General features: G+C 35.4%; 1 protein-coding gene and 1 pseudogene across 1 annotated transcript in view; one reads left to right on the top strand and one right to left on the bottom strand.

Annotated features, from left to right (window-relative positions):
* The window catches only part of RBMX2 (RNA binding motif protein X-linked 2), a 36,821-nt gene that overhangs the window by 21,306 nt on the left and 3,144 nt on the right, over positions 1-12,371 (bottom strand). Inside the window, exon 3 of the mRNA XM_074208145.1 lies at positions 8,337-8,388. Within this exon, the coding sequence (XP_074064246.1) occupies positions 8,337-8,388 (52 nt within the window). The remainder of the gene's footprint in view (positions 1-8,336; positions 8,389-12,371) is intronic.
* Positions 8,607-9,272, top strand: LOC141498294 (N-alpha-acetyltransferase 50 pseudogene; annotated as a pseudogene).

Here is a 12,371-nt window from a genome sequence, read left to right as displayed (position 1 = left end):
AGTAGACAGAGGATGGATAATGAACAGAGGGAAGGAAAGAAATCCTCTCTTGGAAGATGTAAAAAATGCATTTTAAAACCAATTAACAGGACTAGTTAGAAGAGTGGAAGGGAGAATCCACTTGACTAAGAGGGAGAAAAGGATAAGCAAAATCCCCAAAGGGAAAGGGGTAACAAATGGGAAGATTAGATGTGAAGTGAAGAAAGTCAGTGAGAATAGAGTCACCTTAAAAAAGATTAAGTTAAAGTAACTAAAGAAACATAATATATCTTTACAGAAGTAGAGAGAAAATCATAACTAGAAAAAATAATAGAGATAAATGGAGGAAATATAAGCCTAATTCACACAACTTTAAATGTGAACGGATTAAATAATACAATAAATCGAAACAAATGACAGATTAAGAAACATTTAAAAAAAACAAAGGACCTAAATAAAAGAGGAGATGCAAAAATATTTACCACGCATCAAGTGAATAAAAAAAAATCAGGAGTTATAAACATCCTATCTGACAAAGCAAAAATAAATATTCAAAAAATAAAAAGGAATAAACAGGAAAACTACGTCATGCCAAAAAAAAAACCAAACTAATAACTAATATCAACTTAAAATGTTCCAAATACCTCAGCAACCAAATTCGTAAAGGAAATATTAACTGAACTAGAAGTGACAGGAGACTTCAATATTCCTCTCAGTTTTGAATAAGTTTAAGAAAACGATAAAGAGAAAATGTCAAACCAGATTTCTGGAGAAACTGGAACTAAAAGACTTAAGAATATCCATTCTTCTCAGCACCATGTGGAACTTCTACAAAAACTGATCACAAATCAGAGCACACATAACATAACAAACAAAATGTAAAAAGGAAGAAATAAGTTATTATATCTTGTATAGACCATAATACATTAACACAATAGTCATTAGGTCAGAGACCACAAACAAAAAACACAGACCAAATGGAGATTTTTAACTTTTTAATGAGTGGGTCAAAGAATGAATCATAGAAACAACTAATAATTTTGTGAAAGGAAACAATGATGAAACAACATACTAAAATTTCTGGGATGTAGCTAAAGCAGTGCTCAGGGGAAAAATCCTATCCCTACAAACATATATTAATAAAATAGAAAAAGAGGATTAATAAACTGAATATGCATTTTTAAAAATTAGAAAGCTAAGAAATAAGCAAACCTAAAATAAGCACAAAAGAGAAGATATTAAAAATTAGAGGAAAAATAGACCAGAAACAAAAAGTCATAGAAATGAGAAATAAAAAGTTCTTTGAAAAGACTAATAAAATTGATAAGCCTTTATCTAATATGATTAAAAAGAAGGAAGAAAATCCAGTCAGTAACAAAAGCAAACAAGGTGAAATCACAACAAAACCAAAAGAAATAAAAAGAGCACTCAGAAGATATTTTAGTTATATACTAACAAAACTAAGAACACAAAAATAAAGGAATCTTAAAAAATATAAACTATTCAAAGTATCAGATAAGCAGATAGGAATCTTAACTCAATCTCATAAAATAGATCTAGCTATAAAAGGAACTACCAAAGGGGAAAAAAAACTCCTGGTTCTTAAAGATACACAGAAAAAAGGGCAGCTAGGTGGCACAGAGGATGGAGCCCCGGCCCTGGAATCAGGAGTACCTAAACTCAAATCCGGCCTCAGACACTTAATAATCACCTAGCCGTGTGGCCTTAGGCAGTCCACTTAACCCCATTGCTTTGCAAAAAAAAAAGATACACAGAAATCTATCAAACTTAGAACAATTAGTTCTCATACTCTGAAGAAAGCATGCTACCAGAATCCTTTTGAGGCAAATAACAGAGCTAATACCTAAACTAGGGAAAGATAAAACACAGAAGGAAAACTTCATACTGACTTAAAATTCTTTACACAAAATCCTGCCAAATATACTACAGCAATTGATCTAAAATCATTCATTGTGACCAAGTGGGAAAATGGTACATTAGGAAAACAAGATTAATCATATTAAAAACCAAAATGTCCAAAACCATATGATTATCGCAACAGATGCAGAAAAAGCTTTTGACAAAGTATAGCATTCTTTTATACTAAAAACAATAAAAGTATAGAAAGAGGAACTTTTTAAAAAATATTATAAAAAAGTATATCTAAAACCAAAAGCAAATATCAAGTAATAAGGATATATAAAAGAACCTTTTAAAATAAAGACAGGGGGTGGCTAGGTGGCGCAGCGGATAGAGCACCAGCCCTGGAGTCAGGAGTACCTGAGTTCAAATCCGGCCTCAGACACTTAATAATGACCTAGCTGTGTGGCCTTGGGCAAGCCACTTCACCCCACTGCCTTGAAAAAAACTACAAAAAACAAAAAACAATAACTACAGGAACTAAGGAAGGATACCTACTCTCCGCAGTATTGTTTGAGACATAGCTTCAAAAAAGTTGTGGGCTACAAAATAAACCCTCAAAAATAAACATTTTTGTTGGTGGAGTTGTCAACTGACCCAATCATTATGGAGAGCAATTTGAACTATGACCAAAGGACTATAAAACACTGCATAACCTTTGATCCAGCAGTACCACAACTTGGTCTATATCTCAAAAAGATTATAAAAAAGGGAAAAAGAACCACATATACAAAAATATTTACAGTAGCTCTTTATGTGATGGCAAAGAATTGGAAATTAAGGGGATTCAATTGGGGGAAATCACTAAATAAGTTGTGATATATGAATGTGATAGAATTCTACTGTTCTATTAAAAAATCAGGAGCAGATGGATTTTTTTTATTTTAAATATTTTTATTAATTTATTTTTCCAACAACATGCAACAGTAGTTTTCAATCTTTTTTTTGCAAGGTTTTAAGTTTTATATTTTTCTCCTTCCTTCCCTTCCCTCCCCTCTTCCCCTGACAGAAAACAATCTAACATGGACTTGTATGTGTAATTATGCTAAACATAGATCCATATTAATCATGATATGAAAGAAAATCAAATCTAAACAGAAGAGAAAAATATTAGAGAAAAAATAGTGTAAGACATAAGACAAAATAGTAAGCTTTGGTGTGCATTTAAACTCCACAGTTTCTTCTCTGGATATGGATGATATTTTCCATTACAATTCTTTTAAAATTGTCATTGATTATTGTACTGCTTAAATGAACAAGCCCATCAGAATTGATCATCACCCAACGTTGTTATTAATGTGTATGTTGTTCTTCTGGTTCAAGCAGGTGGATTTCTGATAAACCTGGAAAGTCTTATATGAATTGAACAAAACCAGGAGAGCATTGTACACATTAACAGCAATACTGTGTGGTGCACAACTATGACAGATATAGCTCTTCTCAGCAATACAAGTGATCCAAGACAATTCCAATGCCATCCACATTCAGAGAAAGAACGAGAGGGCGGCTAGGTGGCACAGTGAATAGAGCACTGGCCCTGGAGTCAGGAGTACCTGAGTTCAAATCCGGCCTCAGACACTTAATAATTCCCTAGCTGTGTGACCTTGGGCAAGCCACTTGACCCCATTTGCCTTACAAAAACCTAAAAAGAAAAAAGAAAAAGAAAAAAAGAAAGAACGATAGAATCTGAATGTAGACCAAAGCATACTAGTTTCACTTTTTAATACTTGTTTTATGGTTTTCTTTTTCTCATGATCTTTCCCTTTAATTTCGGATTCTTCTTTCACAACATGAGTAATATGGAAATATGCTTAATATGACTGTATACATATAACCTATATCAGATTACTTGCTTTCTTGGGAAGGGAGGAAAAAATTTAGAACTCAGAACTATTGATGATGCTCTTATCAATTTAATGTATCTGAACATTAAATAGATTAATAAAACTTTAAAACTAAACAGCATTTACATATGATAATAACAAAACTCAAGAATAAAAATAGAAAGGAAAATCCATTGTAATTGTAGCAACAAAATGCATAAAATATCTGGATCAACCTACCTACCAAAAGCACACAAAAACTTGTATAGATCAATTATAAATGCTTCATAAAGAACACCTTAATTAGGAGAAATTTTCAGTACTTGTGGCTAGACCAAGTCATATAATAAAAATGACAATACTATAAAAGTTCATTTATACTTTTAATACTATGCGAATCAAAATCAAAATAGAACATGATAAATAAAATAACAAAATTCATTTGGAAATAGAAAAGAACTAGAATATCATGAGAAATGATGAAAAGCAGTAGGGAAGAAGAAGGTATAGTCTTTCCAAACTCAAAGTATATTTTATAGCAGCAGTCATCAAAACCATTTTAGATTGGTTAATAGAGATAGATCAATGGAATAGACTAGACAAAGGAGAATCAAAAACAATGGAACTCAATAAATCTGTGTTTGAGAAAGGGGGAAAATGGAAATTACCTGACAAAAAATTCTTTATTTGATAAAAATTGCTGGAAAAATTGGAAAATAGTCTGGTAGAAATTAGGATTAGATCATCTTGGACCATCTTAGACCAATACAATCTGAATGGATATGCAACCTAAATATTAAAAATCACACTATAAAAAAAATCAGAAGAGAAAAAGATCATCTACCAGTCATAGCAGGGGGTAGAAGACATATTCTTAACCAAACAAGAGATAGTGGTAAAAGATAAAATAGATAATTTTGATCATATAAAACTGAAAAGTTTCTGCACATACAAAATTAATGCACTTAGGATAAGAAGGAAAGTGGTCAAATGGGGAAAAGTCTTTTCATCGAATTTCTCTGATAAAAGTTTGGCATCCAAGATATATAAAGAGTGACATACACACACACACACACACACACACACACACACACACACACAAAAGTAATAGACAGTCCTCAACACAAATAATCAAAGGATGTGAATATTTCTCAAAAAAAGAACTGCAAAGCATTTACAACTGCATGAAAGAAGGCAGCAAATCACTAATAATAAGATGCAAATAAAAACCCTAAGATTTCACCTCAAACCCTGCAAATGGACAAAGATAAGCAAAAAAATGGCAGTAATCAATGTCTGATGGGTTGTGGAATGTTAGAAATACTTAATACACTGTTGGTGGAGTAGTGAAATGGCACGATCATTTTAGAAAGCAATTTGGAATTATGCAAATGAACTGACTAAAATGAGCAGACCCTTTGAACCAGACACTCCATTACTGGGTTTAAACCCCAAGGAAAGCATCGATAAGAGAAGAAAGTCCCCATGTATACCAAAATATTTATAGGAGTACTTTTTCTGATAGCAAAGAATTAGAAACACAGTGAATGCTTATCGACTGGACAATGGCTAAATAAATTGTGGTACATGAATGTAATGGAATATTACTGTGCTCTGTGAAATGATGCATGTGATGATTACAAAGAAGCATGGAAAGACATAAATTGATAGAGTGAAGCAAGCAAAGTCAAGAAAACAATCTATACAATGACTATAACAATATAAATAGAAAGAATGACACACCAAAAAACCAAAAAGGAATGTAATAAAATTATAAAGATCAAGCATAACCAGAATGAAGGGATATGAAAAGGCATTCCTACCCAATTCCTTTGTGAAGGTGGGAGGTCCTTAAGTTTTACATGTTGCACATGTCTTCAGACTTTTTGTATGGATCAGTTTTGCTAGGTTTTTTCCCTCTTTAAAAAAATACAATTTTTATATAAAATGGCCTTCTGTGGGTGAGAGAGATATTGAGGATAACTACAACGATATAAGAAGCTGAAGACATCAATTAAAAACTTACTTTTAAAAAACTGCTTACATGCTAACAAAAGAATTTCTAAAGTTCAATTCTCTTAGTACTCTTAGTACTTAGAAGGATCCTTAGAGATCAATTAGTCTAATACCTTATTATTTTTTCTAATTCAGTTTCATGTTCATATTTGTAATTCATACTGTGCATACATACACATGCCACAGTGGATATAGAGATAGCCTTAGAACCTGATAGACTTTGGTTCAAGTTGTGTCTCTTCCACATATTGGCTGTGTGACCCCAGACAAGTCACTCAAGCTCTAATTACTCCCAGTCATGTGAGTGAGTGAGTGTGTGTGTGTGTGTGTGTGTGTGTATGTATTTGTGTGACATACACACACAGAATGAATATATTATTCTTTTGGAAAAACACCCCTAATCCATACAACCTGAAACTGAATCCCACTGTACCAAAATAAAATAGTTAAGCAAAAACAACCAACAGAGTAATGGGCTTTGACAATGTATGCATCATTCTGTTCTTATAGTTCCCCCCCCCAATAACCTTCTTATTTCAGAAAAGAGGAAATTAAGACCTCAAAAGAATGAATTAGTTGACAGGCTTAGACAAACCTCTGTGTATCCACACTTGCTTCAGCATGTATCCACCTTAAATACATTAATCCATGCTCATGAACTCTGAAATTCCTTTATCTGATTGCAATCTTTTATGATTCTATCTTTACTAATGCCTTAGGGTCTCTATTGTTCTTCATCCTCACTATGAATTCCATGTCCTCTACCCCCAATTCTTTCCAAGAGCATCATCACTTTCTTCTTTCCTATCTCTAACTTTTGATGATTCAATTCCACACCATCTCCTTGTGTTTGAATCCCTTGTTCCTTTGCTCTATCACTAATTACAAATTGTCAAAGCCTAACTCCAAGATTACTCTCACCATCTACCTTTGCCTTCCAAATGCATCATTCAACTGAAAATAAGCAATGATCTCTTATCTGATATAATTGTGTCTCCTCAGTACTCAGCCTTCTTGACATCTCAGCAATATTTGACACTGTTGATCACTCTCTCCTCCTAGATATTCTCTCCTCTGTCTAGGTTTTTGTGGCATTGTTCTGGCTTAGAGCTCCTACCTGTCTGCTACTCAGTTTTTGCTGGCTCTCGATCCAGAATAAATTGATCATGGGTTACGTCCATGACTTTGTCTTGAGTCCTTTTTTTCCCCGCAATACTATCTCATTTACTGATCTCATCAACTCAGCTGGTCCATTCATCTCAACACAGATAATCCTCAATTCTACTCATCCATCCCAAGTCTCTCCAGACATTCAATCTCACATCACTAACTGCTTTTTGGACATTTTAAACTCAACATGAATACAAATCTCATTATTTTCCCCAAAAAACCTACTCATTACCTCTGAGGACACCATCATTCTCCTAGTCACCCAGGCTCACAACTTAAGTGTCATTTTCAATTCCTCACTTGTACTCACCCCACATATCTAATTTATTGCCAAGTCTTGTTGTTTCTTCCCTCTTAACCTTTCTCATAAATGTCCCCTTCTCTCTAATCCACACAGTCACCACAAATAATTGTCATCTCACACTTGGACTATTGCACTAAACTTCCAGTTGTTCTCTCTCCTTCAAATTTCTACCCCCTGCAAACCCTTCTCCACTCAGCTGCCAAAATGATTTTCCTCAAGTCCAGGTCTGACCATGTAGCATCACTATTCAATCAATTCCAGTGGTTCCCTTATTACATCCAAGATCAAATATAAGGTTCTAGATGACTTTTAAAGCACTTCACAACCTGACTCCTCCTAACTTTTTCAAATCTCCTATTTCACTACCCACTCCACATACCCAATGATTCAACAAAACTGGTCTCTTTGCTCTTCTTCACATAAAACACTCCGTATCTCCTGACTCTGTGCCTGGAATGTTTTCCTTCCTTCCTTCTCCCTAACCTCTTCAACTTTCTTCAGGACTCAGTTAAAATCCCACCTTCTATACAAGGTCTTAGCCAGTCACTTCCACATTTTTAGTACCGCTCACATTAACTTCCATTTATACTATATCTATCTCCTATTTACTTATTGTATATATTGCATTTATTTGTATGTGGTCTCTTACATCAGAACGTAAGCAATTTGAAGTAAGGGACTGTTGTCGCCATTTTTTGTATAACCAGCACTTCCTCTGGGGGAGGAGCAAACATTTAATCAATGTTGATTGATCGCTCTCTGTATCCATCACATAACAGTCTTGCACAAAGTTAACAATTACATGCTTACTGAATGAATTCTATAATTATTCTTCTATTTATGGTCTATGATTATTAAGTGCTCCCAATATAAGAACAGGAAAAAGGCTTAAAGATAACTCTTGTCTAACTTCCTTGTTTTGCACATGAGAAAACTGAGTCCCAGAGAGGGAAACTTACTCATTCACCTTTACATGGTAGCTTACTGGAAAACTTGGGAGTAGGACCTCTGAACTAACCCACTCCAGGATGTTTCTATCACACCATGTTGACTCTCTTCTTAACATTATTAACAGACCCAAAATGAAATTTCACTATTATAGCAGCAATTGGATTATAACTTACTGAGAAAAAACACAAATGATATCCCCTTCAGTCAATTCATATGGGAGTCCTCCTAGGAAAAAAGAGAACAGAGATCGTTAGCTACCACTCAGCACTCCAAGAAGATGAATGGGGGGCTCAGCGGGGAGGTGGGCTGGAGCACCGGCAGCCCTAGCCCCAGGGCAGCAGCCTGAGACGCCCCGAAGGCCGCGGCGGTCCCGGCGAGTCATGCCCGGAGGCGGCGTGCAGAGTAGGGTCGGAGTAGGGTCGCTGCAGCAACGGTGGCGGCGGGGAAGATGAAAGGTAGCCGGATCAAGCTGGGAGATGTGACACCACACAACATTAAGCAGTTGAAGAGGTTAAACCAGGTCATCTTTCCAGTCAGCTACAATGACAAGTTCTACAAGGATGTGCTGGAGGTTGGCGAATTAGCAAAACTTGCTTATTTCAATGATATTGCAGTGGGTGCAGTATGCTGTAGGGTGGCTCATTCACAGAATCAGAAGAGACTTTACATCATGACACTAGGACGTCTAGCACCTTACCGAAGGCTAGGAATAGGAACTAAAATGTTGAATCTTGTCTTAAACATCTGTGAAAAAGATGGCACTTTTGACAACATCTATCTGCATGTCCAGATCAGCAATGAGTTAGCAATTGACTTCTACAGGAAATTTGGCTTTGAGATCATTGAGATGAAGAAAAACTATTATAAGAGGATAGAGCCAGCGGATGCTCATGTGCTACAGAAAAACCTCAAAGTTCCTTCTCTTGGCCAGAATGCAGAACAAATTACGAATGAACTTTCTTGTACTTGCTTGTCGCCAAATAAGAGGCCCTTTGATTTCTCTTTCCTCCCCCTTTTAGAAGCTCCCCCCCCTTAACCTTATTTCTCTTCTCTCTTTTGTTCCTTTCCCTCCAAAATTTTAATACTTCTTCCAAGGACTGTAAAATTAATCATGTTTGGGTTTTTTGTTTTTGTTGGGGGTTTTTTTGTGAGGGATGGGGTGGGTAAAGGGTGGAAGAGGTGTCTTATCTCTTTAGTTTTACAGTTGGAGGGGATAGGTGGTCCTAAAAAATTGGATGTCATAATTTCAGGTTTACTTTTGAGTGATTTTTATGTCCTGCTTTCACATTGAAGGGCAGATAATTAACAAATATTTGTGTATTTCTCTTTTTTCCTCCCCCACCCCCAAAATAGCAATATCTTGTCCTCTAATTCACAGACAAGTTTTGTGTGTTTGTGGTGTTTGAGATTTAAAAAAAAAATCTGTGGGATACTTAATGCCCTGAAACATTGCCTTGCACTCCACCTTTCAACCCTTCTGAGATATTTCTCAGGAGTTTGGAGCATTGTTAACCCTGTAAGAAATATTAAGCTTAATCTTTTTTTTTCCAAAGCAAATATTTCCCCCAATCCTTGAAAGGGGGTGAAAAGTGTTATGTCATTTGGTCTCAGTATTTTTGAGTTAAGCTTCTCTGTTTTTGCTGATGAGTGGACTGGTTGTTTTGCAGGCTTATCCTACCTGCTACTGATTGTTACTAGTGACATTAATGATTTTTGGTATCTGTGGGTTGGTAAGATGCTAATGAAATCCTTACATCCCAGCTAGTACTGTGTTCCTTAATTGGCTGAAAGGTTTAGCGTGACTTACTTTCCTCCTATTTTCTGCAAACACCTTGTCTGCTTTTGGAATTCTTAATATAGTGGTCAGTCCCAGCCTTGCAATTGAAGGGACACCCTTCTATAACTCAATCCTCCTAAATTAACCTGGATGCAGGTACTTGGACTTTTAAGGGACTGCTTATCATTTTATTCAGAATATCTGAAATGAGGTTTAGATGGGTTTATGCATCATGACTTGGGCATTTGTCATCTCCCCCCACCCCCTTTAAATTCAGCTGATGCAGACTTTTAAACCTGGGGCCACTGGAATTTGAGGTGCAGGGAAAAGAACGTGTGCAAATAATTGTTGCGAGAATTATATCACAGGGATCCTACACTTACCTATGTCCTACCAGGAAACATCCCAAATTTGCTTACACCATGTGCCTGTCTTGTTTTTGTTAAAGGACATTAGGGAATGGCGGTGTTAAACATGTTTCTACTCTTGAAAATGGTTCTCCCAGAAGGTGTTAAAGCAAATGTCACTGTGACTGCCTCTGCCCAATGAACTATTTTTATGCCATATCATTTATGGCAGGTAAAAAGAGGGTATTGACTGATTGACTACAACATACTTTTGTGCTAACCAAGAGCTATGGGAAATATTTCTACGAAATTAGAAATGCACAGGATTTTATGCTTCCCTCTCATGATCCTACCCCCTCTATATTTTAATTTTGAGTTGCCAATGTTGATGCCTAATAATGCAAATGTTTCTTTAGACTATTGGAGATATAATACATAGGGTTTGAACTGTCTGCCCTTTGTTTTTAAGGATACAGTCGAATTACATTTTTGTCCTTTTATGTAAAGTTTTTACACATTTGAAGAGATGATAGATTCCACAGGTCCTTTTCACATATTTCATAACCATCTTAACTTTTCAAGAGATATATGAAATCATAACTCTTCATCTAGGATCATCTTGGGTCCATAATTAAATGCTACCAAAATGGGTATCTACAAATGAGTTCCTGATCCAGTCTACAGCAACTTAAAGCTAAGCTGTGCATAAAAAAGGCCCTAATTTTCATACATAGATGAAACTGAGATTATGGTTATTAAAAAAACTGACTGAGCTAAAAAAAAATGAGATTGCAGAACTTCAGGTTTTTTGTAAGCTTCCAGAATTCAGTGTAGGTGTTACGTGTTACTTTACTCTTCCCATTTTTAAAACCATTTACAGTGAACCACCATTACTCCTGTAAATGTGTCCCTAAAAGTGATTATTGAAAAACTATATCAAAGAGCTATCTCACTGTGAACCGCAAGTACATATTTTGTAAGGGGGAAGAAAAAACTCAGTTCATTATATGAGTAAACTCCAAAAGAGTCACAATGTTGTGGTTCTCTTTCTCTTGCCTCCTCCCCCCTTTCCCCCAGAAGGTTTAACCTGAAAGCTCTCATAATGAAAGTTTTGAGGAAAACTAAAGGACAGTAATGGTCATGGGACTGATATTGATATCAAATTTGTCGAATGAGGAAAAGGAACATGAGAGAAAAGAAAGTGAAGAATGGTTCTTATGACTCATTGAAGTCAACAGGAGACTGTAATAGTGTCCAGTATGGAACAATTATTTGGATATGTAGTAAAATTTGTTATCTCTGGTGTTTTAGAAAAGGAGCAACCCCTTTGATTGGAAGACCACAAGAGAAAACATCCATTAGGGTTTTTACCAGTTAAAAAATTATAGATCTTAATCAAAAAAGTTTCCAGGGGGAAGAGCATGCAAAGAATCTATGCAAATAACATTCATTCAGATAGCGCTTCTCTGTGGGAAAAGTTAAAAATTTTTCCCAGCAGCTTGGTCACCAGTTGAAACAATAAAGAATATGTTGTCCATACAAAGAAATGCCAGAAAACTACTGTGGGGCAGTGGGAAAGAAAAGCTCCCTCATTTTGGGGAGGGAATAACTTTTTAAAAATACTTAAGTGGCTGAGTTTACTTGGTGCAGTTAAGGATTAAACCTGTCAATTTTAACATGACATTGCTGTTACATCTGAAATAAATAAGTGATGTTTTGTTAAAAAAAAAAGAAGATGAATGTTATGAATATACCTATCCTGAATTCATTCTACATAAATCTACAGACTTTTAAATCATGTTCAAAAATAAATTAATTGCTCATTATGATTCATAGAGCATTTTCCAGGTCACAAAGTATTTTTTCCACAACTATCTGCAGGGTCAGCAACACACATCTTATCATGCTCATATTATAGATGAGGAAACTGAGAATCAGAAAATAAAACTGACTTGCCTAGAAGCATATAATTATTAAGTAACAGAGTTGGTATTTGAACTCAAATCTTCTAATTGCAAACTCAGTGTTCTTTTCATTCTCAAAGAGCATGATATCAGGAAGGTGAGGCCATGACTTACAAGTGA

The sequence above is a fragment of the Macrotis lagotis genome, chromosome X, assembly GCF_037893015.1.
Source record: "Macrotis lagotis isolate mMagLag1 chromosome X, bilby.v1.9.chrom.fasta, whole genome shotgun sequence".
NCBI lineage: Eukaryota > Metazoa > Chordata > Mammalia > Peramelemorphia > Peramelidae > Macrotis > Macrotis lagotis.
This window is presented reverse-complemented; position numbering and strand designations above follow the sequence as displayed.